Source organism: Chlorocebus sabaeus, chromosome 3, assembly GCF_047675955.1.
Source record: "Chlorocebus sabaeus isolate Y175 chromosome 3, mChlSab1.0.hap1, whole genome shotgun sequence".
Taxonomy (NCBI): domain Eukaryota; kingdom Metazoa; phylum Chordata; class Mammalia; order Primates; family Cercopithecidae; genus Chlorocebus; species Chlorocebus sabaeus.
Window position 1 is genome coordinate 81,218,599 of NC_132906.1, and position 27,677 is coordinate 81,246,275.

The following is a 27,677-nucleotide window of genomic DNA, read 5'->3' on the forward strand; positions in this document are numbered from 1 at the left end:
TTTTATATTTTTAGTAGAGACGGGTTTCTACCAGGCTAGTCTCAAACTCCTGACCTTAAGTGATCCATCCATCTCAGCCTCCCAAAGTGCTGGGATTATAGATGTGAGCCACCATGCCTGGTCCTCTTTGTTGTATACTTTCATGTTTATTGACTAGTTCCTTCTTTTGATGATACATTTTTGTAAAATGTCACAAGAATTTGTCATTGGAAGATGAGGCAACACAACAACATGCTTTACTGTCTATGCATGAATGGAATAACAGCTGCCCAGTGACCAGTGACTGACAGACTTGGAAAGAAGTGACATACATGATTGGTTGCCCATCATAATGCACATCTTCTTGACATAATGATCTACGTACTGAAGAGCTGGCGTTCTATTTTACCAAATCATGGTAACTGAAGTCTGTGCCTATTAGAGCTATGCAGAAATGAGGAACTGCCAGTGTGTGTATTTTTGTGCGATGTCTACATGTGTATTTATATAGGTTAACATGTGTTACTTGTTTTTTTAAAAAAGAAAATTGGGAGTTAAGCTAAAAGTTATTAGAAGTATGTATCTATGGGAGTGGGTTGGGGGTATGGGATAGAGGGGATAAATAACTGAAGTGAAAATAAATCTTTGTTTTTCATAGTTTTGGTTTTTGAACAATGTAAATATTTAACATATTCAAAAATTTTAACGGAGAAAGGAGCAAACTTTAATATTGAATGTAAACAGAAATAAACAAATCTGTGTGTTATAACCACTAGGGAAAAGAATTATTTCAAGTAGCTTTTGAACACAAGACCTTGTCCATCCTTAGTTGAGATATATATACACATACACACACTCTAAGGACCAAAAAAAAAAAAAATCTTCAAAGATATCTTAAACTTTGCCCAGTGGGCTTAATAAATAGTTTATTGTTTGTAATGATACTGATATTGTAATATTAAAATTTTATGTATAACCTAGGATAAAGCAAGCAGGTAACTATTAATAATTAAGAGAGAAAAGACAGAAATGCAAAGAGCTTAGGAAAAAGCACTGTAGGCCAGGCATGGTGGCTCACAGCTATAATTCCAGCACTTTGGGAGGCCGAGGCGGGCAGATCGCTTGAGCTCAGGAGTTCGAGACCAGCCTGGGCCACGTGGTAAAACCCTGTCTCTACAAAAAAAAAAAAAAAAAAAAAAGGCCGGTCGTGGTGCCTTGCCCCTGTAGTCCCAGCTACTTGGGAGACTGAGGCAGGAGGATTGCTTGAGCTTAGGAGATGGAGGTTACAGTCAGCTGAGATCACGCCATTGTACTCTAGCATCAGCAACACAAGGAGACCCTATCTCAAAAAAAGAAAAGAAAAATGGCACTGTAGTGTTAAATTGTTAAATTTGAATTGGAAATATCATTATGAATCATGATTTCAAAATATATTTTCTAGCTCTGATTACTGAAAGAGCTAGAAGCATTGGGACCCAAAATGACACTGAGCACATCTAGTGCTCAGATTTGGTTTCTTTCTTTCTTTCTTTTTTTTTTTTTTTTTTTTTTGAGATAAAGTCTTACTCTGTTGCCCAAGGTGGAGTACAGTGGCGCGATCTCAGCTCACTGTAACCTGCATTGCCCGGGTTCAAGCGATTCTCCTGCTTCAGCCTCCCAAGTAGCTGGGATCACAGGCATGCACCACCATGCCCAGCTAATTTTTGTATTTTTAGTAGAGACAGGGTTTCAGTATGTTGGCCAGGCTGGTCTCGAACTCCTGACCTCATGATCTGCTTGCCTTGGTCTCCCAAAGTGCTGGGATTACAGGCATGAGCCACTGCGCCCAGCCTCAGATTTGGTTTCTAAAGACCATTTCCCAACGTTCCCTAATAGGGATCCTTAGAGAAATTCTAGGTCTTGGGCAGGACGGGTACAGGTGAGCCTAAAGCAAGGAAGATGAATGGATAGGTGGGGCAGCCAGAGAAGGCATTGAGGGCCATGGTTGAGAGACCACAGAAGCTGGTCAGAGGGCTTCCACCTGGACAGTTTGAACATTGGAAAAAGAATGCAACTGATTGTAACACATTGACTAAGTAAAAATCCATGAGTGTAGAGTGATACCAAGATACAAGGAGAATGAAGACAGAAGGCCAGCTAAGAAATAGAAAAGTAATGACAATTATCAAAATTATTGTTATGTAACCCCCAGTGTAAGTCTTAAATGTAAACTTTTTCACAGTAAAAGGATGGGAGAAAACAACTATATTAAGAGAAAAAAAAAAGGCAGTGTTTTTGGTTCCTGTGAAGCTTAAGTGTTTCATTATTTGATGGAAATCTCAGTCATGTTTTTGTAACCAAATCTGCTGGTACCACTTGAATTCTCAAGACTAGTCTTTTGATACTATGAATATTACAGGGTTTTTTTTTTTATTATTATTATTTCAGTTGCAAGATTTAATAGAGTGAAAACAGAGCTCCCATACAAAGGGAGGTACAGGGTTATTATATAAAGTAATTAATTATTTCCAAGGAAAGCATGTTATTTCAGTGGTTTTCCTAGATTGAGATTCACTTTCTTTTTCTGAGCCCCCATCATGGGCCGGACACTGTGCTAGCCATTTCTACCTGTATTACCTCACTTCTTTCTTAGCATAACCCTGAGAATTAGGTCAGATGAGGTGACTGAAGCTCAGAGAGTTCAGATACTGTGTCCAGTGGCAAGCATCAGTAAGTGTGAAAATGAGGGTTCAAGACCAAGTCTTCTGGGCCCCAAGTGCTTTCCCTTCTCATAGCTCTTGTTCTGTCCCATGGATTAGCTTAGCAAGTAGCTTGTTGAAAACAAGGGGCTTGTTTTCAGGGTCTGTGAGAGAGGAAGGCATGAAAATACAAAGGTGGAACCAAGGAAGACCAGAGAGAGAGAAGAGCTACTTAGATGTCTCACAATAGTGTACATTTTAATTAAATTACATGCTTGGAGGAAATGTTCCTGAGTAGGTAAAAGCTGATATTTTGTTCTTTTGGAAAAAAAAGTAAGCTAGAAGAAAACATAATTTGCTTCTTTTTTTCTCTCATATCAGAGGGAAGAGAGAAGACATTTATAGTTTCTAAAATACCCTTAGTAGTATAATTCTGTCATACTTAATATGTAAATGACTAGATCAAGGAGGAAGAGGGACATGACTGCTTTTAGCACAAGGCAGAGGTCACACTAGCTTCTCCTGGAAAACTGACCTGGGCTCCAATTGTACTCATGGTAGAAAATCTCAGGAGGCCACTGCAGTCAGCGGTGTTAACACTTTTAGCCTCGTTTAATTTTTTAAAAACAAAACACCTAGGAATCAATTAACCAAAGTGCAATATATGTACAAGGAAAACTCAAACACTGATGAAAGAACTTGAAGAGGACACAAAAAAAATGAAAGGGTATTCCATGCTTATGGTTTGGAAGAATTAGTATTGTTAAAGTGGCAATACTACCCAAAGCAATTTACAGATTCAATGCAATCCTCTTAAAATATCAATGACATTCTTCACGGAAATACAAAAAAAAAAAAAAAAAAAAATCGTTAAATTTATACAGAACCACAAAAGACTGAGTAGCCAAAGCAATCCTGGGCAAAAAGAACAAGATGAAGTATCACACTACCTGACTTCAAAATATACTACAGAGTAACCAAATCAGCAGGATACTCACATCAAAACAGACACATAGACCAGTGGAGCAGATTAGAAGATCGAGATATAAATCTATGCATTTGCAGCCAAAAAAGGTGCCAAGAACATACAATGGAGAAAGAACGATCCCTTCAAAAAAAATTGTGCTGGGGCCAGGTGCTGGGCTCATGCCTATCATTCTAACCCTTTGGGAGGCTGAGGCGAGAGGATCACTTGAGGCTAGGAGTTTGAGACCAGCCTGGGCAACATGGCGAGACTCTATCTCTCCAAAAAAAAAATTAGCCAAGTGTGGTGGCTTGTGCCTGTAGTCCCAGCTACTAGGGAGGCTGAGGTGGGAGGATCACTTGAGCCCAGGAGTTCAAGTCTGCAGCCACTGGACTCCAGCCTGGGCAATAGAGTGAGACCCTGTCTCAAAAAAAATTGTGCTGGTAAACCTGGTTAACCATATACAGAAAAATGAAAGATCCATATTTCTTACTATATATAAAAATCAAATCGAAATGGATTAAAGACTTAAGTCTAAGACCTGAAACTATGAAACTACTAGCAGAAAATGTTGGAGAAATGCTCCAGGACATTGGTCTGGGCAAAGATTTTTTGTGTGTAAGACCTCAAAAGCACAGACAGCCAAAGGAAAAATAGACAAATGGGATTACGTCAAACTAAAAAGCTCCTGTTGCACAGCAAAAGAAACAGTCAACAAAGAGATAACCCACAGAATGGGAGAAAATACTTGCAATACTTGCAGATTAATCCATCTGACAAGGGGTTAGTCACCAGAATTTGTAAGGAGCTCAAACAACTCAATAGCAAAAACCCAAATGATCCAATTTAAAAGTGGGCGAAAGATCTGAATAGACATTTCTCAAAAGAAGACACACAAATGGCCAACAGGCATATGAAAATGTGCTCAACATCATTGATCATCGGAGAAATGCAAATCAAAACCACAATGAGATATTTCACCCAAGTTAGAATGGCTTTTATCAAAAAGACAGGAATAACAGAGGCTGGCTGCTGGGCACGGTAGCTCACACCTGTAATCCTGGTACTTTGGGAGGCTGAGGCAGGTGGATCATCTGAGGTCAGGAGTTCAAGACCAGCCTGGCCAACATGGTGAAACCCCCGTCTCTACTAAAAATACAAAAATTAGCTGGGCATGGTGGCAGGTGCCTGTAATCCCAGGTACTCAGGAGGCTGAGGCAGGAGAATCGCTCAAACCCGTGGGGCTGAGGTTGCAGTGAGCCAAGATTGTACCACTTCACTCCAGCCTGCGCGAAAGAGCAAAACTCTGTCTCAAAAACAACAACATCCAGCCTGGGCGACAGAGTGAGACTCCGTCTCAAAAAAACAAAAACAAAACCACCAAACAAAACAGAGGCTGGCCAGGATGTGGAGAAAGGGGAACCCTGGTACACTGTTGGTGGGAATGTAAATTAGTACAGTCACGATGGAAAACAGTATGGAGGTTCTTCAAAAATAAAATAAAATAAAACTACCCACTTTGGGAGGCCGAGAGGGGCGGATCACGAGGTCAGGAGATCGAGACCATCCTGGCTAACACGGTGAAACCCTGTCTCTACTAAAAAATACAAAAAAACTAGCCAGGCGAGGTGGCGTGCACCTGTAGTCCCAGCTGCTTGGGAGGCTGAGGCAGGAGAATGGCATAAACCTGGGAGGCAGAGCTTCCAGTGAGCTGAGATCCAGCCACTGCACTCCAGCCCGGGCGACAGAGTGAGACTCCGTCTCAAAAAAATAAATAAATAAATAAATAAATAAATAAAACTACCATATGATCCACTACTGGATATATATTCAAAAGAAAGGAAATCAGTATATCAAAGAGATATCTGTACTTCCATGCTTATTGCAGCACTATTCACAATGGCCAAATATGGAATCAGCTGAAGTGTCCATCAGTGCAGATGTGAGCCACCATGCCTGGCCCTCTTTGTTGTATACTTTCATCTTTATTGACTAGTTCCCTCTTTTAAGTTTCCAATGAATAGAAAAAAAATGGATAATGGATAAAGAAAATTTTATGTTTGTGTGTGTGTGTATATATATATAATATATATACAATTTTATGTATGTGTATATATATTATATTATATGCACATACACACACTGAAATATTATTCAGCCATAAAAAGAATGAAATCCTGTCATTTGCAGCAGCATGGATGGAACTAGAAGACATGTAAGTGAAATAAGCTAAGAACAAAAAGACAAGGATTGCATGTTCTCACTTACATATGGAAGCTAAAATAGTGGATCTCATGAAGATGGAGAGTAGGTTGGTGGTTATCAGAGGCTGGGAAGGGTAGGAGGGAGAGGGGGATAAAAAGAGGTTGATTAATGGGTACAAATATACACTTAGAAGAAATAAGACTTGGTGTTCAGTAGATCGGGAGGGTGTCTGTAGTTGACACTAATCTCTCGTATGTTTCAAAATAGCTAGAAGAGGATAATTCAGCCTAAAGAAAAGAGAGATATTTAAGATAATTACCTGGACTGGTTGCTGTGGTCCATGCCTGTATTCCCAGCATGTTGGGAGGCTGAGACAGGAGGATCGCTTGAGCCCAGGAGTTCGAGACCAGCTTGGCCAACATGGCGAAACATGGTCTCTACTAAGAATACAAAAACTAGCCAGGCGTGGTGGCATGTGCATGTAATCCCAGCTATGCAGGAGGCTGAGGCAGGAGAATCGCTTGAACCTGGGAGGTGGAGGTTGCGGTTGCGGTAAGCCAAGATTACGCCACTGCACTCCAGCTTGGGTGACAAAGTGAGACTTTCTCTGGATGTGATTGTATGAATGTATCAAATTATCACATGTACTCCCAAAATGTGTTCCCTAATAGGTATCAATTAAAAAATAAAATTAAAAATGTATTTTTACATATGTATGAATTTTGTGCGTGCTCAGGAGCTAACTGGCTGATTTGATAGAAAACATACTGCTCTATTTCTTTACACTTGGGTAGCCATTTTCTCAAAGGTGTTCTATGGAAGTTCTGGCTGCAAACTTGGTCTCATTCAAGAGCCAACTGCCAATGAAGCCCTGCTAGGGCATTCTGCTTGTTTCTAGTGTCTTTTGATCACTTACTTCCCAAGGTTGATGTTTTGAAAGTGGATGTTAGAACCAAATTTCAGAGTTTCTTAACTTTGTCTTCATTCTGATTTAAAAGAAGTGAATTCTCTTGCTTTTCACCCATGTGGTTTTTTAAATCTTAGGAACAATCATTCTGAAAGTGGTTTCCTTTTTCCCTGCAGACAAGGCGCCTCTGTCGAAGAGCCTTCTGCTGGTCCCCAGTGCCCTCTCCCTCCTGCTAGCCCTCCTCCTGCCTCACTGCCAGAAGCTGTTTGTGTATGACCTCCACGCAGTCAAGAACGACTTCCAGGTGAGCTCTGCCTCATTGGCCCCTTGGAGGAGAGAGGACAGTTTTTTTTCCTAGATTTGTTTTTTCTTCCTAGATTTGCTTTTCTTCCTGCTATTAGTTCCTCAAAGCCCCCAATTTGTAAGAAATATTTATTATTAATATTTCATTAAGTAACTTTTCTAGTTGTATTTATTGATTTTTCAGCAAAGCAGATAATAATGAAGCAATGGCAGTATTTCCTTTTATTAGGCACATTTGTTTTCAGTTTCACTTTTTACTCAGAGAAGTGCAACTTATAACTTCAAGGGAATTAAAAACAATGTTAAATCTTTTTTTTAATGCCCAGTATGCATACTTAGCTTTGCCAAAACCTTGTCTCAGTTTGAATATTTGATTAGAGGAGCTAGGCTCTGTCAGCTGTATCAGATTGTGAATTTATGATAACTTTTACAGTGGTGGTTAAATGAAGTAAGAGATTTCTCTTGAGTTTCTGCTGTGGGAAAGAGCAGAAGTGCTTTTCAAGGTTTCTGGACTGATCTTGTTGAAAACGCTGGTGCTGGCTTCTTGTCTATGAATTGGAGTGTTAGTGCACATTCTGGTGTATAACTGCCACCCTTTCTTTGCTAAACACTTGGTTAGCCCATTTAAAGCATAATAATCCATTTCTTGAACACCTTTTCTTCATAGTCATGTAATTAATACCATTGCTTAGATTGGCTTCACCAACTTCCCGTGCAGGTCTTTCAGTTATTTATCCGTATTACTCATTTGTCAGAAGGTAGTATAGCTTCTGTATTATTTCGGTTGCTATAATGCAGTCGTTCTCAACCCTGGACACACATTAGAATCACCTGGAAAAACTTTAGAGCTCTGTCTGCATATCTATACTTATGTGAAGGTATAATTTATACCTAGATTTACATAAACCCACTATCTCACCCCAGAGCAACTGAGTCACAGAGTCTGGTGGTGGTAGCTGGGCATTGCTGTACATTTATAAACAACCCCCTGGGGATTCTAGTGTATGGCTGGCTTTGAGGACCACTAATGTAAGGGCCCCCGGGCCTTGGGTTGATACTTTCCTAATTTCTGGAGTTAATTTGGTTCGTTTGGCTAAGCCCACTCTGTGGACATCTGTGCTTTAAAGGTGGTGACCTGCTTGGATGGAAGAGGACCACCCTTCTGTCCAGGAATGGGAATAGCCACATCCACATTAACACTGTTAAAACACCTAAGAGGCTGTCAGTGTATATTCATGAGAGATATGGGAGTTTCAGTTCTGCCTTGGGAAATCTAAACACACACATACATATAAGAACGTGATTCTGTAGGTCACAGGTGTACATGACATCCTTGGGGGGTGATAAAGGAAGTAGGGACCAGTACTGGGGGAATACCTCCGGAGAGTCTTAGGGATGTGAGCTTTCAGTTTGGTCTGAAAGAAGGGATAAATGTTAATTAGCAATGAAGAGAAGGAAGGGCATTTTACTTCAGGAAGTAACATGAATTTCAGACCTTTAGGAGTGTGGTATAGGAAGCATACTTTGAGGCAAACCCAGGCTTTGAGGCAAACCCAGAGTTAGATTGGAGAAGTCCAGGAGGTCTCAGATAATGAAGGGCTTTATTTTGTAAGTTCTGAACCTCCAGATTTTGGCAATTAATGCAGAGGTACAGTCAGGTTTCTTTAGGTTGAGTTGCAGAAGCAGTGCTTTGCTGAGTGCAAGCCTGTAGCCAATTACCAGTCTTTAGGGGACATTCACCTGTATAATAATATGCAGTAGTTTATTCTTATACCAGCTCTCATAGTTTTGTGTCCTTGAGCATCATTGCAACACATAAATTGTTTAAAACTGTAGCTAGCAGCTTAATTTTCATTAACTGAAGAAAAATGGGGTTCTGGAAATGCAGTTTGTTGTATCTTAGTAATTACAAAGTTTCAATTTCCTTAATCCCCAGATTTTCTTAGTAGCTCTCAGAGCTTATGCCTGAGTAGAGTATTTTCATTGTAATATTAAATGTGGTGATAGAGGACTTGGAGCTGCCTCTTACGGTTTTTGAATCTGGTGTTCTGCGGAGATGACAGTCATCATCATCTGCCATTGGTAAAGTACTTGACAGTTTCCTTTGTGCTCTCGTGTGTACTGCCTCATTGATCATATTGATAGAGGTATATGCTGCCTAAAGTTTCAGTGTAACTCTGGTACTGTTTCTTCTTGAGCCCAGCTATGGCCTCAACACAGCCTTGTAGGCAGCCATCCCCAGGTCGGCTGGGCTGGCAGGTGAGATGAACTCTGGTGGCCAGTACAGTCACGACAAAGACTCTTGCTGGTGTCTTGCTTGGAGTAGAGACATATGTGAAATGTTTTGACAGTTGATATGGTCAGACTTCTCATTTGTATTCTTATTTCTGTTGGCAAGAGCACAGGTTGTATGACTTTAGACAGATAGTTTCTCTGTGCCTCTTTTTCCGTAAGACAGTTGGCTGGGTGTGGTGGTTCACACCTGTAGTCTCAGCACCTTGGGAGGCCAAGGCTTGCGGATGGATTGCTTAAGCCCAGGAGTTCAAGACCAGCCTGGGCAACATGGCAAAGCACCATCTCTACAAAAATTACAAAAATTAGGCAGGTGTGGTGATGCACACCTGTAGTCCCAGCTACTCAGGAGGCTAGGTGCGAGTATTACCAGTCCAGAAGGTTGAGCCTGCAGTGAGATGTGATCACATCAGTGCGCTACAGCCTGGACAACAGAGTGAGACCCTGTCTCAAAAAAAAAAAGAGTTAATATTACCAATGTTCGCAGCAGCATTATTCACAATAGCAAAAAAGTAGAAACCCAAATGCCTATTAACAGATAAATGGATAAACAAAATGCGGTGTATACATACCATAGAATATTATTCAACTATAAATGAGAATGAGATTGATACATGCTTTACCATGAACCTTGAAAATACTATGCAAAGTGAAATGAGCAAATGCAAAAGGACAAATATGTGATCTTATTTACATGAGGTATCTAGTATAAGCAAATTCATAGAGACATTAAGTAGAATAGTGTTTCCTGGGGCTATGGGGAGAAGGAACAGGAAGTTAGCATGGTGTTTCTGTCTCAGATGATGAAGAGTTCTGGAAATAGATAGTGGTGATGATTGTACAGTATTGTGAATTTGCTTAATACCACCGAATTGTATACTCAGTAGTTAAAATTATAACTTTTGTATCTGTTTTACCACAATAAAAATACAAAGAAAAGTTGTCGTTAATATTTGTTTTACCTATCTCATAAGGTCATCGTGAAGGGGAAATAAGATTAGGATGTTTTCAAATGTCATTGGGATTATCTTTAAAAATCTGAAAAATGTTTAAGCAGACTCAAAAATAGGCCTTTGAGTAGCTCTTCTTTTTTTTTTGTATGTCCCCTTATATGTTTTTATGCAACCAGAAGTTGGGTGAAACAATGATTTAAATAAACTAATATTTCAAACCTAGGCATATTTAGCAACAGTTGCCATAAGTTACTTTGCATAGTTGCTCTGAAGTAGGTTGATGATTAAAATTAAGCTCAGAAATGTATATTTTTGAGTTTATACCTAAGTTGTTTTTCAGTTACACCTTTGTCTTATTCAATAGCATAAAAATGAACATTTGTTAGCCTTTCATTCTAGCTTACGTATGTAATTTTTAAAAATCTTACTAAACACAATCCTAAAATTTCTTATAGACAGTTTTCTGTTATCTTAATGAGAATATGTTTTCTTATAAGCACAAAAAAATTCAAGTACCTTTCGTGCCACTGTTGGAAGGAATTTTTACTGTAAGAGACTTGAGCTCAGAGAACATACATGTATAATTTTCCTTTTGTGTGTGCATTATGATTTTGTTTAGACTATTAAAAATAGACAGCGTAAACATAACAAATTTGCTAAGGAAGAGATCCGAACAAATTTTACTCTCGTTTGTTGTTCTTTTTTAAATCCCCATCTAGATTTGGAGGTTGATATGTGGAAGAATAATTTGCCTTGATTTGAAAGATACTTTCTGCAGTAGTCTGCTTATTTATAATTTTAGGATATTTGAAAGAAGATATGGAAGCAGAAAATTTGCAGTAAGTTTTTATGTATTTTGTCTTTGCCACTTAGGCTATGGAAAAAAATTTTGTTTAAATGGATTTTATTTTGTTAAACTTGGTGTTATTATTTACAGTTATTTTTAAAATTATACTATTCTGTATCTGATTTGAGGCATATGGACATTAACCAAAGAAAATTTTAGAATAGCATAATAGTAATAGTGATAATGATAATATATAGTATTAGTTGTGAACAGCTAATACAAATTTTAATACTTTGACTTTAATAAAATTATAATTTATTTTGCTTAGTGGTTTGTGTTTTACTTGTTAAAAATATATCTTCAACATACTTAAAAATTATGGATGTTAATACATTTGAGCAATATGGGTTTACTCTGCCGATTTTCAAAAGTCTGTTTTAATAAAAACAATTAATTTTGAATATATATACACACATAAGTATGTGTGTACACACACACACACACACACACACACACACACATACAAATACATACCTCTGAGCTGATTCTAGCTGAATAAATGTTACTTTATTTTTAGGAGACTCATCTCTATAATTTTTCTGCTGTTTTATCTTATAGTCCTTTTTGCTGGGTTCCTGGGTTTTGTCAGCCTTATTTGACTTTCTCCTCGTCGAAGCTATGCAGTATTTCTTTGGCATCACTGCAGCTAGTAATTTGCCTTCTGGATTGTAAGTAGCACTTAAAGATTGACTTAATTTAGAACGACTTGAATGTGATTTAAAGTGTTATTATATGTGAAAGTCAGTAAAAGAATATTTTAAACTTTTAGATATAGTAAAATTGATTTTATATGTAAAAAGTCTAATCTATGCCTACGTTTTTATTATGTTCTTGAAATAGAATCAATTTTATATTCTGTCTTTAAAATTTATTTCACTTTTTTTTTTTGATACAGAGTCTTGCTCTGTCACCCAGGCTGGAGTGCATTGGTGTGATCTTGGCTCACTACAACCTCCACCTCCCGGGTTCGAGTGATTCTCCTACCTTAGCCTCCCAAGTAGCTGGGACTACAGGTGCGTGCCACCACGCCCAGCTAATTTTTGTAGTTTTTAGTAGAGATGGGGTTTCATCATGTTGGCCAGGCTGGTCTCAAACTCCTGACCTCAGGTGATCCATCCTCCTTGGCCTCCCAGAGTGCTTGAGCCACCATGTGAGCCACCGTGCCCAGCCACATTCATCTTTTAGCTTTGAAATTTTGTGTTTTAGAGAATTTTAAATGAATTTCCTATTCTGATCCTGATAGAATTAGTTTTGTGTGTTTTTATAATGAAATTTGTCTTTGTAATTTTATGAACTAAACACAAAAATATAGTTTAATTAGGTTAGGAAACAAAATTAATTTGTATGAAGTAAAGCTTCTGAAGAATAATTTTTAAAAGCTGATAATGTTTTATACATTTCCGTCAAACATAAAACAAAGCCAGTGTATGGGTTATAACTTTGTAGACAACCTGCAGTGGCCAACTCACTCAGAATTTGTATGCTTTCATATTGCGTTGATCTTCTTTAAAAAAAAAAAAAAATCATGTATTAGTGTGTGAAATAACTAGAATCTAGGAGCAGAGTTGACAGAGCGAGACTCTATCTCAAACAAACAAACAAACAGGGCAGGTGCGGTAACAGCCCGTAATTGATGGTAGCAAAGCTTCAAATACGGGCTTGCGCCTGTAATCCCAGCACTTTGGGAGGCTGAGGTGGGCGGATCATGAGGTCAGGAGTTCGAGACCAGCCTGGTCAATATGGTGAAACCCCATCTCTACTAAAAATACAAAAATTAGTCAGGCATGGTGGCGGGCACCTGTAGTCCCAGCTGCTCAGGAGGCTGAGGAAGAATCGCTTGAACCTGGGAGGCAGTTTCAGTGAGCTGAGATCATACCACCGCACTTCAGCCTGGGCGAAAGAGTGAGACTCTGTCTCAAAAAACAAAAAACCCCCCCAAAACCATGTATTAGTGTGTGAAATAATTAGAATCTAGGAGCAGAGTTGTTAGCACATGTAAATGACCTCCAAGCATCTGAATGAAGTATCTGAGACACTATTTGGGAAATGAGATAGTATGAAATATAGATACCAGATATTTAAAATTCTGTGTGTACTATCTTCAGTCTTCTTTTAATTTTAAATATGTGTTTTGAGAACTATTAAGCTACTGTATGTATCTTGATTCAAATTCACTTTGGATCCCTATTTTAAAATTATAATTAGTGTTCTAATAGCTTTCATACCTGCGTTGTTAATATTTACAGTGTAACTCCCTTTTGTGAATTATAATTGCTGTGAATATCCATGAATGTTGACCTTTAGCTGTTGTAATAATGTATGATTCTGAATAATGTTTGAATGGAGACGTAAAGTTCTGTGTCATAATTAGCGTGAAGTTTGAATTCCACGGGTGGTCATTGTAATTAGACTGAGAAGTTAAAGTTGAGTATTCTGTTATTGGGGAAAATAGTGTAGACATCAGGAATGATTCCACGTTGACTCAGGGAAGCAGCAGCATTGCTAAATCATAATTTTTCCCCAAAACATTTCCTATCAGGCCAGTTCTTTTTGGTTCCCTGTATAGCCTGCTGAGTGATGGGAGGTATGTGTGTCTGTGTTAGAATGAACTTTGGAGATGGATAGTAACTTAGCATTAATTCTTATTTACACTATCTCCCTGTCTTCTTTTTCCTGCTGCACGTAGAGTTGAATGACAGTAGAACTTTCATATTCATTTATTTAATTATGGAATCCTATTAACTTGTGCATAAAAAGAAGATTGATTCAATTTTGAAGTTGGCGGGAATATTTTTGCTTACTCTCAGAAGAGGGAAGGGATTTACCTACTTAAATCTCAGTTTGTAGCAAGAGTTACAAACTTGAATAAGTTGAAAAGTTATAGCATCCCCTTTGAAAGACACTATAAATGTTAATTCAGCCATCTCCTGAATAAGAATATATTTCTCTTCCTTTTCAAGTCACAAACATTATAGTATATATTATGACTTTTTGAAATCTTGAGGCTTTCTCAAACATAGACTTTTTGGAACACAATTAGTTCAACAAGTAAACTTTGTATTCTGTAAATATATCTCTTACAAAACATTTTTATTAGTATTACTTTTTGGTAGAGAAAAGGTTTTGCTATGTTGTCTAGGCTGATCTTGAATTCCTGGGCTCAAGTGATCCTCCTTTCTTGGCCTCCCAAAGTGCTGGGATTGCAGGTGTGAGCCACTGTACCCAGCCACAAATATATCTTTTATTGATGATAGCAAAGCTTCAAAAACTAAAGAGAGGAAACTACTGGTTTTTTTTTTTTCTTCAAATCAGTGTACTTCATGGACACAGGGAGGGGAACATCCCACACTGGGGGCTGTCTGTGGGTGGGGGGCAAGGAGAGGGAGAGCATTAGGACAAATACCTAACGCATGCGAGGCTTCAAACTTGGATGACGGGTCAATAGGTGCAGCAAACCACCATGGCACATGTATACCTCTGTAACAAACCTGCACATTCTGCACATGTATCCTGGAACTTAAAGTAAAATAAAAATATGTGCTTTACAGCTTTCAGTGTTTTTCGCCTAACATCTAATATTTTTCTTTCCCATCAGTACCAAATTTGTTTGCACTCTTCTACAGTTCTTTACTTCCTATTTAATTCTCTCTTTTTTTTTTTCTTCACCTCACCACTACAGGAACTTCTCTTATAAAGGTCACCAGTGGCCACCTAATTTCTAAAGCCACTGGCCATCTTCTTTAACCTTTCAGTAGCACATTAAATGCTTTTAACCTCTCCCTATTTCATGAAACCACCTGCTCTCTTGAGTCCCACACACTACTCCCTGCTAGTTCTTTTTGACCTTAGTTACTGTGTGCTGCTCTTTTCTCATACTTTTTGGGCTATCTTGTGCACTTTCTTGATTTCAACTACAGTGAACATGTATTGTTTGCTTCCAAGCTCTCTATTTCCAACCCCCACTACTCTCTTATTCTGTTGCCCAGGCCTGGAGTACAGTGGTGAGATCATAGCTCACTGTAACCTCAAACTCCTGGGTTCAAGCAATCCTCCTAGCTCAGCCTTCTGAGTAGCTGTGACTATAGGTGTGCCACCATGCCCAGCTAATTCTTTTTTTTTTTTTTTGAGACAGAGTTTCACTCTTGCCGCCCAGGCTGCAGTGCAATGGTGCGATATCTGCTCACTGCAACCTCTGCCTCCCTGGTTCAAGCGATTCTCCTGCCTCAGCCTCCTGAGTGGCTGGGTTTGCCACCATGCCTGGCTAAGTTTTTTGTATTTTTAATAGGACAGGGTTTCACCGTATTGGTCAGGCTGGTCATGAACTCCTGACATCAGGTGATTCACCCTGCCTTGGCCTCCCCAAGTGCTGGGATTATAGGCATGAGCCACCATGTCTGGCCATTTTTTTTTTTTTTTTTTTTTTTTTGTAGAGATGGGGTCTTGTTATTTTGCCCAGGCTGGTCTCAAACTTCTGGCCTCCAGTGATCCTCCCGCCTTGGCCTTCCAAAGTGCTGGGATTATAGGCATGACCACCATGTATGGTCTAGAGTCTTATTTCCTAATGATTTATAGACTCAAAGAAAACTCATGTTCAGAAGCTCTCTTCTCTTCTGGCCTCCTCTCTATCCTCTTCCCCTCTTTCTTCTTATTTTAGTTAGTAGCATCTACTCAGAGTCATGCAAGCTGGAAATCTTTCATTTTGCTTGTCAATGGGGTAGGTCACTGAGTCTTAGTTTTTATTTTTTGAAATTTGAACTTTCAGATTCAAGGGGTACACATGAAGTTTTGTTATATGAGTATATTGCATGATGCTGAGGTTTGGGGTACATATGGTCCCGTCACCCAGGTAGTGAGCGTAGTTTCCAGTAGTTAGTTTTTCAACCCTTGCTCCCTTCCCTTCTTCCCCCTCTAATAGTCCTCTGTGTCTGTTGCTGTCATCTTGATGTCCATGTGTACCCAGTGTTTAGCTCCCACTTTTAAGTGAGTTCATGTGGTATTTGGTTTTCTGTTCCTGCATTAATTTATTTAGGATAATGGCCTCCAACTGCATCCATGTTGCTGCAAAGGACATGATTTCATTCTTTTTTATGGCTGCATCATATTCCATGGTGCGTATGTACCATATTTTCTTTATCCAGTCCATTGTTGATGGGCACTTAGGTTGATTCCATGTCTTTGCTATTGTGAATAGTTCTGCGATGAACATGTGAGTGCATGTGTCTTTTTGGTAGAATGATTTATTTTCTTTTGGCTATGTACTCAGTAGTTGGATCATTGGGTTGAATGGTAGTCCTGTTTTAAGTTCTTTGAGAAATCTCCAAACTGCTTTCCATAGTGGCTGAACTAATTGACATTCCCACCAACAGTGTATAAGAGTTCCCTTTTCTCACTTACATACAACAGTGTATAAGTTTCCCTTTTCTTCCCAGATCTCCCCAGCATCTGTTGTTTTTTTGGCTTTTTAGTAGCCATTCTGACTGGTGTGAGATGGTATCTCATTATGGTTTTGATTTGCATTTGTCTGATGATTACCGTTGAGCATTTTTTCTTGTGTGTTGGCCACTTGTGTGTCTTCTTTTGACAAGTATCTGTTTGTGTCTTTTGCCCACTTTTTAATGGGGTTGTTTTGTGCTTGTTGAATCAAGTTCCTTATAGATTCTGGATATTAGACCTTTGTCAGATGCAGTTTGTGAGCATTTCTCCCTTTTATAGGTTGTTTGTTTACTCTGTTGATAGTTTATTTTGCTGTGCAGAAGTTCTTTAGTTTAAATGGGTCCCGTTTGTCAATTTTTGTTTTCATTGCAATTGCTTTTGAGGACTTAGTCACAAATTCTTTCCCAAGGCTGATGTCCAGAGTGGTGTTTCCTAGGTTTTCTTCTAGGATTCTTATAGTTTGAGGTCTTACATTTGTATCTTTAATCCATCTTGAGTTAATTTTTGTATGTGGTGCAAGGTAGGGGTACAGTTTCATTCTTCTGCATATGACTAGCCAGCTATCCTAGCACCATTAATTGAATAGGGAATCCTTTCACCACTGTTTATTTGTGTGAACTTTGTTGAAGGTCAGATGGCTGTAGGTGTGAGGCTTTATTTCTGGGTTCTCTATTCTGTTCCACTGGTCTATATGTCTGTTTTTGTACCAGTACCATGCTGTTTTGCTTTGTAGCCTTAGAGTCTGAAGTCGGGTAATGTGATGCCTCTGGCTTTGTTTTTTCTTTTCTTTTCTTTTTTACTTAGGATTGCCTTGGCTATTTGGGCTCTTTTCTTGGTTCTATATGAATTTTAGAATAATTTTTTCTAATTCTGTGAAAAATGACATTGTAGTTTGCTAGGAATAGCCTTGAATCTGTAGATTGCTTTGGACAGTATGGCCATTTTAATGATATCAATTGTTTCAGTCCATGAGAATAGAATGCTTTTTCCATTTGTTTGTGTCATCTTTGATTTTTTTTCTTTTTTCTTTTTTTTTTTTTTTGAGATGGAGTCTCACTCTGTCACGCAGGCTGGAGTGCAGTGGTGCGATCTTGGCTCACTGCAGCCTCTGCATCCCAGGTTCAAGCGATTTTCCTGCCTCAGCCTCCTGAGTAGTTGGGACTACAGGCACGTGCAACCATGCCTGGCGATTTTTTTTTTTTTTTTTTGTATTTTTGTATTTTTGTATTTTTTAGTAGAGACGGGTTTTCACTATGCTAGCCAGAATGGTCTCGATCTCCTGACCTCATGATCAGCCTAGCCTGCCTTGGCCTCCCAAAGTGCTGGGATTATGGGTGTGAGCCACCACACCTGGCCATCTTTGATTTTTTTCAGCAATGTTTTGTAGTTCTTGTAGAGATCTTTTACCTTCATGCTTAGATGTATTCCTAGGTATCTTCTTCTGTGTGTGTGGCTGTTGTAAATGGGGTTTTGTTCTTGGTTTGACTCTCAGCTTGAACTAAGTTATTAGTGTATAGAAGTACTACTACTGATCTTTCTTCATTGATTTGGTATCCTGAAACTCTAGAGAAGTTGTTTCTCGATTCCTGGAGCCTTTTGGCAGAGTCTTTAGGGTTTTCTAGGTAGAGAATCATATCGTCAGTAAAGGGAAATGGTTTGAGCTTTCCTATTTGGATGCCTTTTCTTTCTTTCTCTTGCCTAGTTGCTCTGGCTAGGACTTCTGGCACTGAGTCTTAGTAATTCAAAGTCCTGAATAACTCATTCATTCATCCCTTCTGCTCTACTTCTACTGTCATTGTTATCCCAGTCTCAACTCTTAAATCTTTTCTTGTCTACTTTTTTACAGTAATTCTCTAACTAGTTTCCCTGTGAATTTCAAAGCATTCCACACAATGCTGTCAGAAGTTATCTTTCTAAAATGCAGGCTTAACCACACTAGTTCTTTTAAAAACCCTCAAATTCTCATATCCATCAGAATAAAAGTCAGATTCCTCCAAGATGCTATCCAGGCAGTCTGGAATAGTGGAAATAGCACAGTCTTTGCCATCAGACAGACCAGATTTGAGATTCCAGCTCTGCCACTTACTAGTTATGTGAAATCTTGAGCAAGTTACTTATCTCAAGCTCCATTTCCTGAGCTCAGTTTATAGATGACCCTCACATGTCAACGGTGGGTATTCTGTGCTTCAAAGGGTAGCCCCGAGAATTAAAGAAGCTCTCTTACATCAAACTTCTAGAAACAAGCGTATACCCCTTCCATGTATTGTTTTTCTTAAGAGACAAGGTCCATGTTATCCAGGCTGGCCTTGAACTCCTAGGCTCAAGCCCAGTCCTCCCACCTGAGCCTCCTGAGTAGCTGGGATTATAGGCATGTGCTACCATGCCCAGCTCTTCTTTCCTTTCAGAGCCCTCCTCATCTGACCACCAGCTAGTCTCAAACCACTTTCCAACTGGTCATCCAGCTTTCTTCGCTTGCTACGCATTTGCATTCTCATGCCTACTTGGTTTGCTTTCTGCTTCCTTTTGCCCTTTGGCAGGATTGCCCTTGTATGTGTATTACAGCACACGTATTATCTCTATTAGTATTTATTATATTACCTTGTCATTGTCTGTGCCTCCTAGGCTACCCACTGACTCTTTAAGGGAGAACCAAGTTTCACTTTATGTGCACATTGCCCTACATTCAGTAATGGTGAAGGGCAAGCAAGCCTTGATTACAGTGTAGCCCCAGTAAGACTGTAAGGGAGGGCCTTTGAACCACAGACTTGTTCATTTCTTTTTCCAGTGCTTTGCATAGAAATTGTAGCTGACATGATGGATGCTCATGACTATGATTTAAACTCAGAAAATGTAACCGTTAGGTTTTGAAAGTAGAAATAACTCCATTATTAAAAGCCATATGTATTAGGCATTTCTAGTAACTCATTCCTGCCACACATCTGGCCTTATATACCTATTATTTTTTGTTAGTATTTATATGTGGATGTTACATTGTTTTCCAGAATACAGTGAAATTTTGAATTTTTACGTATTATGTTAAAATATATTTGATTATAATGCTAAGTAAATTATTTTAAAAATAACTTTTAAGTGATCTACAGTTAAATTATAATTTAGATTATTTACAATTTTATTGTGAGAATCACAGCATACATTTTCACTTTGTTGATTTTGTATCAGTAGAATCTTTTGTTGTGCTTTTTGCTTTGAGACTAAACTCTTCTTATCAAGACAAGCTCTGGCAGATAACTTTTCCATCTAATACATTTAAGAGTAGATTCATCTGTATGGTTGAGAGTAGGCTCTGACTATGTATATGTGTACAATAAACTTACATGTCAAATACAAGAGTTGTTTTTCTTGTTTTAGAAATAATTATATGTTAATTATATGTAAGATATAAATAATAAAGATATAATATCTATAAAGATACTTATTTTATGTGTATAAAGTATATAAAGATACGTATTTTAATCATTTGACTATTGAAACTAAAAACTTTGTATTTTTCTCTTTTTTGAGAAACTGCATCTCAGTACCACTTTATGTAGCTCTGAGAATGTTTAAGCATGTTTGCTTTTTATTATTGAAAAATTGGTGTTCGACATGAAAGAACTGACTTTGGTTTCTAGGTGTGGTTCTTTAGCTGAGCAAGTCACATAACCTCTTCAGACCTCAGTTTTTTATATTTGGAACAGAAGAATTGTACTAAGAAGATTGTCTAAGGGACCGTCTAGTGCAAAAATGCCATTTTATTATTAGACTTTTTGTGTTTATTTATTTATTTTTAAATAATATGAATTTACCTATGTTCTTTCCAGAAATCAATTTCGTTTTTTTTTTTGAGACAGAGTCTCACTCTGTTGCCTAGGCTGGAGTGCAATAGAGCGATCTGGGCTCACAGCAGCCTCCGCCTCCTGGGTTCAAGCTATTCTACTGCCTCAGCCTCCCAAGTAGCTGGGATTACAGGAATCTGTCATCATGTCTGGCTAATTTTTGTATTTTTAGTAGAGACAGGGTTTCACGATGTTGGCCAGGCCGGTCTCGAACTCCTGACCTCAAGTGATCCGTCCACCTCAGCCTCCCAAAGTGCTGGGATTACAGGCGTGAGCCACCATGCCCAGCCAGAAATAAATTTCTAACCAATGCATATATTTGGTTCTAAGCCCCAGTAGGATATGATCATGTTAAGAATGATAAAGGTAATTTAGCAGAGAGGAAGTTATAGTTGAATCATTTATTTTACTTCCATAAGTATTAAGAATAATAGGGGCTTTACCGATTATACTTCAGTTTTTTTCGGTTAGATGGATAAGTTACTTGGTTTGTTACTTTATTAGGAGAAATTAAATGGCAAGGCTAAGAATCCAAGGTTCCCATAGTACTATTTATACTGTGACATATGGCCTGGGAAAAAAATCAATTAACCTCTTTTGTAAAAATGGGATCTTTAACCACATAAGAAGAACAAACTGTTTGTATTGGAGAATGGCATTTCACCATATAGTAGATAGATGATAGAAATGAACTTGGATTGTTGGATAGAAATAGCATCTCAGGTTAGATTTTCATCATTAATCCTAAATCGGGTTTGGTGCGTAGTAGGCTCTCAGTGTTTGAATCACCATCCTCTGTTTTCAAAAGGATAAATTCAGAGTAGGGGAGGGCTGATGGGGATGGCCTTTACAGGCCCCTTGGGTTCTTGTTCCTGTTAATTTTGCCTTGTAGTAAGTAACAGTAATGAGTTCAACATAATTTCTTATATAGGAATTCTGGAAGTCGGTGTTTGGGACATGAAGTACTGGATTTATAATTCCATTCCTAGTGCAAATTAGACCTAAGGGAGCTGCATCTAAATAGAAAATAATTTAATCAAATTATTTTGTATGGTAGTTTGATTTCCCCCATACTGACTTGATTAACATACATGTGTCACTTGCACATAGAAATGCAAAAAGTTAATTATCTGTGTAAATAAGGCTTGACTGTGAAAGACAAATCAGATGCTTTTCTCCGAATAATTCACAAAAATGTTTTATATAAGTTTTTAAAATGAAGATGATGAATTTATTTTTTTCAAGAGAAAAGGGACTTGATAATATTTTACGGAATATCCATTGATGCCAGAGTAGTCAGTGAAGTGAATTTTGATGGGATTGAGATAAAGAACCTTTCTATTATTCATAACATTTCACTGTTTATATTACTTAGTGACCGTAAACTACCAGATCGGAAACTTTTTCTGCGCATGCTTCGAAGGTAATTACGGTATAGCATGACACTAATGACTCGAGCCTGAAATTGTTTTGAAACGATGTAGTAGAGAATCACATCCAGACATGTGCTGAGGTTCATGAGGAAGGTGGTAAAGGCTCCCCAGGGGCTATAACTGTTCTCCCCCGTTCCCAGCATCAGGAAAGCAAAACAGATGTGGAAGGGCATAAAGCAGACGAGCACCTGCACCAGCAGTGTGATGATGATCCTTATGGACTTCTCCTTGACTTTGGGTTTCAGCTTAGATGTCCTGCCATGAAGGAGATTATGAATAATGACCAAGTAGCACCCAATCATGATGAACAAAGGAATCAAGAAAAAAAATGTCAGTCGAGTAAAGTTTAGCACATTCACAGCTTTTAGATAGACGATGTCAGAAATCTTGAGGCAGGTGGCGGGGGTGGAGTCTTTATCCGGGTCTTTATGGAGCAGTAGCAGAGGGATGGTTGTGGTCAGGGTCATTATCCAGACTCCCACACACGCCAGCACGGCTTTGCACGTGTTTTTAAGTTCTTTGGCATACTTCGGCTGCACAATGGCCATGTATCTGTCGGCACTAATAAAGGCAAGAAGCCATAGAGCAATGCTTGGGTAAAACACTGTAAGAGCTCCAAGAATCTGGCAGAAGTACTCTCCAAATGGCCATTCATCTTTTGCATAATAAAACATTCGAAAGGGTAGAGTCATTATAAATATCAAATCCACTAATGCCACATTCATCATGTAGATGGTTACAGTGGTTCTCTTTTTGGTGGTACAACTGAAAACCCATAATGCAGTGATGTTAACAAATAATCCAATTATGAAGATACAGCTATAGAAGACAAGGGCTGCAATTTTGTATTCATCTGGATGTGAGTTGTTAAAAGGGACAGGTTGATCTTGATTGTTCAGGGTGATCATTTTACAGCTTGTTGGTGGGCATGATACTTAGAAACTGTAAAAATAGTTAAGAAAAATAAGAATAGTTAAGAAAAATAAGAATAAAATCCTCGGTTAAAAAACAAATGCTTAACATTCTCCCACTCAGCTTGACTGCCAGTGAATTTTGAGTTTGAGAGCATTTTATGTTAAACTCACTCTATGTGTCTTAGTATTTATTAAGGAATCCGTTCCCTAGAGATTATTACTAATTTGTATTAATCTATTAAAATGATCCTGGTGTCATAATTCACTGGGCAAGTTCATTCATCTCTCTCCCTGCTCACTTCCCTTCTTCCTACAAGAATAACTATTTCTTTACAATTTTTTCCTATAGTATGAAATTAGGTAGCAGTTGTTCCTGTAATAAGTGTCCTTTAATTTGGACTAATTGGGAAAAGGCGATTCTGAATTTTGACTCTTAATACAATTGTTTGCCACTTTTTATCATCTTCATTCTGTTAAAATATTTTGCAACCAGATGTGTAATGTCCAAATAATGTATTTTTGTTCATTAAATACAATTTTAATATATAAAATGTGTAAATAGAAACATGGAAAATTAATCAAGGAACCATTCGGCTGGTTAACTACTGAGCATTCACAGTAGTTCTCATTTGAGAGAGAATGGGAACTTTTCCTTTGTTACAGCTGCAGCCCTACTGTCTGTTGAGCATGTAATAGGTACTCAATAAATACATATTTACTGAATTGATGAATAAATAAAGGAAGGAACTTTTGATGAGATGACTCACAGCAACTCTACTTTGCTAAAAAACTCTAGTTTGTAAATCTCTAGTTTGAAAATGAAGACTTGTGTAGCTGGCTATTAAACTTTTTGTTTTTTTAAAGTGGAAACACTTCATAGTATTTATTACCTTATGTTCTCTTTAAATTATCATAGGTCTAGAAACAGCAGTGTTTTGTGCCATGGTCAGCAGATCAAGAACTAGACTGTTAGAGCAATAGATGAGCTATTTTCTAATGCACAATTGGGAGTACGTAATGCCAAGTCTTCCAAGTTTTGTGATTTCAGCTGCTCTACTTCAGTGGTTCACAGAAAGCAGCACCTTGAAAACAAGCTAGTGCTATTAGTAACTTTCATATCCTCATTCCATCTAGATTCAGAAGCTTCAATATTATTTAAATTTAAAAAATTTTCAAAGTAAATCCAAATAAGGAGTATCCAAGACAAGTAGATATTAATAAGAAGTCATTCAGTAACTTGATGTGTATGTAGAAACTAACAAATTTCCATCACCAAAAAAAAAACCTGCCCATTTTAAATGGAAAGGAGATTATTTGGGGTTGCAAATATCATTGACTCCTCAGTGTGAAACTTCACTCCCCCATGATACAACACCAACAACAGACTTTAAAAATAGACTTTGCTGCAATGAGATGGAACCTGTGGCATCCCCTTGAAATATAGAGGTGGATGAAAAGTTTCCTTCAAAAATGTCACTTTGCAGAGTGGGCTGTCTTGAAATCAGCCCAGAATTTCTCTTTAAGGAAAACTGTGGGGGAGATTTGCTGTCTGTGGTCAGTGGCATCATGGGCTATTGATCATTAAAAATTAACTTGAGCAATTGCTGTGGATAAACACAAGAAACGTGCCTGCCTGCCTGCCTGCCTGCCTGCCTGCCTTCCTGCCTTCCTGCCTTCCTGCCTTCCTGCCTCCCTGCCTCCCTGCCTCCCTGCCTCCCTTCCCTTCCCTTCCTTGCTTCCTTCCCTCCCTTCCCTTCCCTTTCCCCTTTCCCTTCCCCTTCCCCTTCCCCTTCCCCTTCCCCTTCTCCTTCTCCTTCCCCTTCCCTTTCTTCCCTTCTTCTCCTTTCCTTCTCAAATATTTAGGTTAAATATGATTTTGGAGTATAATTCTATATATTTAAAAACATACTAAATTTTCCAAATATTGGTGTGACTGGAATATTAATTTCTATCAAATGAGGAAAGTGTTACAGAGAAAAATTATATCTCTAGTGTCATTCAAAGGAGAGTAATCATGGAGGCTTAAATCTTATGTTTAACTGGAATGAATTCTTAAATAGTAGCAATTATAATATAAATGAAATTTTGTATTTGTTTTTCTTTTTTAGTATTGCATCAGGACTCCCTTCACCTATCCTCATCATTTAATTTTGTGACATAAGTCCTGTACTTACAAACCATCTTGAGTCTTTTTTCCCACGTTATGCTCAAGCAGTTTTTATGTAGCTTGTCACGAATACTTGTATTCATTTGCTCAAGTTTGAAAAAAAATGAGTGATGCATATGTTTTAAAGGCATTATAGTATTGATTGTGCTCTGCAAACACAGAGCACAATTCCACTTTTCCACTTTTCCACTTTTTACTATTTAAACAATTCTAAATGTTTAACAATTCTAAATGTTTAAAAAGTTTAACAATTCTAAATGTTTAAAATGTTTAACAATTCTAAATGTTTAAAAGTAGGATCCTTGATTATTTGCTTCTGCTTTGCCACATACATTTTTGGATAAATACTGAAAAGTGATTGACTTTAAAGTCAGCTTTTTAAAAGCTGTAGATACCATGACTATCTGTAGCTTTTCTTTTCTTAACCATTATTTCATGAAACAACGTAATTGAAACCATGTGATTAACATTTCTAAATATACATATGATTTACCATAAACATTTTCTTAAGTTGAAAAAAAATTACATTTACTATTAATGTAAAGCAATATTGAAAATCAATGTAAAATCGTATTGTGGAAAGATGATTATATAGCCTATTTCAAGGTCTTTCACCGACATAGTTTGTTACGTTTATTTTTTAATTATTATTATTATTTTTTTATAGAGACGGGGTCTCACTATGTTGCTCCTGGGCACAACTGGTCCTCCTGCCTTGGCCTCCCAAAGTGCTAGAGTTACAGGTGTGGGCCATCACGCCCAGCCTGTATTATTAAAATGAAATGATTTTTGAAATATAGTACATAAAGCATTACTTTTGACAATAATCGTGAAGTTAATGAAATGCTGCTTACCTCCTGTCCATCAAAAGTCTGTATGAGAGATGAACATTTTTCAGCACTTCCACTTCTGTCGAAGGGATATCTTTGTGTTGCTTCTGTTAAAATAGCTCTTTCTGGAAACTGTGTGTTTAAGAAATGTTTTATTTTGTTTTAGACTCTTTTGTTGCTTTAAAAAGTAGTTTCCAGTGTAATGCTTGGCATGGGAGTTGGTGCTGGGCTGCCTGTAATTGCTGCTTTGTCTCAGGAAGTGCTCTCTGAAATAGGCTTTTTCACTTTATGACTTTACCCTGGATGTGGTTTTTCTCTCTCACAAATGATTTGTTTATGAAGTCACACTTAGCATAAATTCCCCTTGAAATGATGGCATATATTTAAGAGAATTATATACAAAGGACAAAATTTCTTCAGTTTGTGTACTTTGATGCTTAAAGTCTGCCTCATCTATGGAAAGAGAAGGAGATTTGATATTGAGTAAAAGGGGGTTTAAAGTCTAGCTTCTTTGCTTTTCTAAGCTGTGTGACTTTGTCTAGTTACCTGCCCACTCTGACTAACCCTTTGTTCCTACTTCATTTCTGTACAGTTGAAATAGAGATAATACCATCCAGCAGGATTGTGAGGGCCCTAAACCAGAAAGGTCCCAAGTGCTTAACATAGTACCTGGCACTTAGTAGGTAATCCTAAATGGAGTCTGACTTTTTACTACCAAGTTCTTAAAAATCATAGAATATCCACATTTCCACTTTTTACTATTTAAACAATTCTAAATGTTTAAAAGTAGGATCCTTGATTATTTGCTTCTGCTTTGCCACATACATTTATCCACTTTAGTTTGCTGTATTTTGTAAGTCTGCTTTTCTAGTGCATGGAAGTCTAGAAATAATTTCTTTTGCATAAAAATTTCTGCAAATCTTAACAGAAAGGACTCTGAAGTCTTTAGTGGACCGATTTACATATTAGGAGTGTTTTCACCTAAGAAGGGAAATGAAACCAGCAGTAAGGGAAGTGAGCAACGAATCACTGCCTGCCTTGTTAGGTTAATTTTTGTTTTACTTTCTCATTTCTTAAAAAAAATTTATCCTCTCATTTGCTTATCCTAAAATTTTAATTATCTTTATATTTGGTTTGCATGGTTTGTCAACTTTTAAAAGGTTCATGAACTTAAATGTATTTGTTTTTTGAATTTTAGACAGTTTGGGGTCATCCTTTTTTTTTTTTTTTTTCCTCAGACAAAACCATAGTAAGTCTGTGGCTTAGAAAAGTTACTTAAATCCTTGTCTCTGGTGATAAAATAGTTTTGATATTTTATCAAATAGCAATGCCAGAATGATGGGTTTTAGCAGTATTGGAGACAACCATAGCAACTATTTCTTGTGTGGATGAAGAAATTGAAGAGCAGTTCCTTGCTTAAGAACTCAGGGTAAAGCCAGGCCCAGTTTCTCCCACTGTAATAACTTCTTCCAAGGTGATTATATTGATCTGTCCACTAGATATGACTTCTTATGGCTGAATTACGTTCATCAATTTTTGATATGTGATGTTATATTTCATACATCACACAGGAGTTTGATATTTCAGCTGGACAGAAATCGGCCTGCCTGCAGACCTAATCTGTCCTTTGCCTTATTCACATAGCTTACTACTTTTCTAAAATTAAGTATTGATTAGCTTCCCCATTGCTGCTAAAATCAACAGATACATTGATGGCATGTGTCTAGAAGAGTCCTCTCATCAAGACTTGAGTTCTTCATGGTACACAGGGGCATTCTCGTTTCTGAATTGCCAGGCCCTTAGAGGAGGCATCCAGGAGACCTGAGGGCTCTCCATAGGCCTGGCTTCAGGTTGGGGTGAACTCTCACTTTTTCCTCATCTCACTCTCCATTCCAGCCCTCTGGACTGGCTACATTTGCTCTTCCTGCCTCTCACA

At 38.0% G+C, this 27,677-nt stretch overlaps 2 protein-coding genes across 4 annotated transcripts in view; one reads left to right on the top strand and one right to left on the bottom strand.

The window, feature by feature from the left end:
- UBAC2 (UBA domain containing 2) overlaps positions 1 to 27,677 on the top strand; it is a 185,341-nt gene that overhangs the window by 30,234 nt on the left and 127,430 nt on the right. For 2 of the 3 annotated variants that reach the window (XM_073014468.1, XM_073014466.1), the window contains exons 2-4: positions 6,910 to 7,037; positions 11,001 to 11,120; positions 11,687 to 11,796. In XM_073014468.1, coding sequence (XP_072870569.1) covers positions 6,910 to 7,037; positions 11,001 to 11,120; positions 11,687 to 11,796 — 358 coding nt within the window. The remainder of the gene's footprint in view (positions 1 to 6,909; positions 7,038 to 11,000; positions 11,121 to 11,686; positions 11,797 to 27,677) is intronic. The other variant, XM_073014467.1, reaches the window with a different exon arrangement.
- Positions 20,140 to 27,194, bottom strand: GPR18 (G protein-coupled receptor 18). The gene is made up of 2 exons (XM_007960757.3): positions 25,766 to 27,194; positions 20,140 to 22,772 (listed from the first exon to the last, which is right to left on the bottom strand). Exon 2 carries the CDS (start codon positions 22,736 to 22,738, stop codon positions 21,743 to 21,745), a length of 996 nt encoding a protein of 331 aa, XP_007958948.1. The 5' UTR covers positions 22,739 to 22,772; positions 25,766 to 27,194; the 3' UTR covers positions 20,140 to 21,742.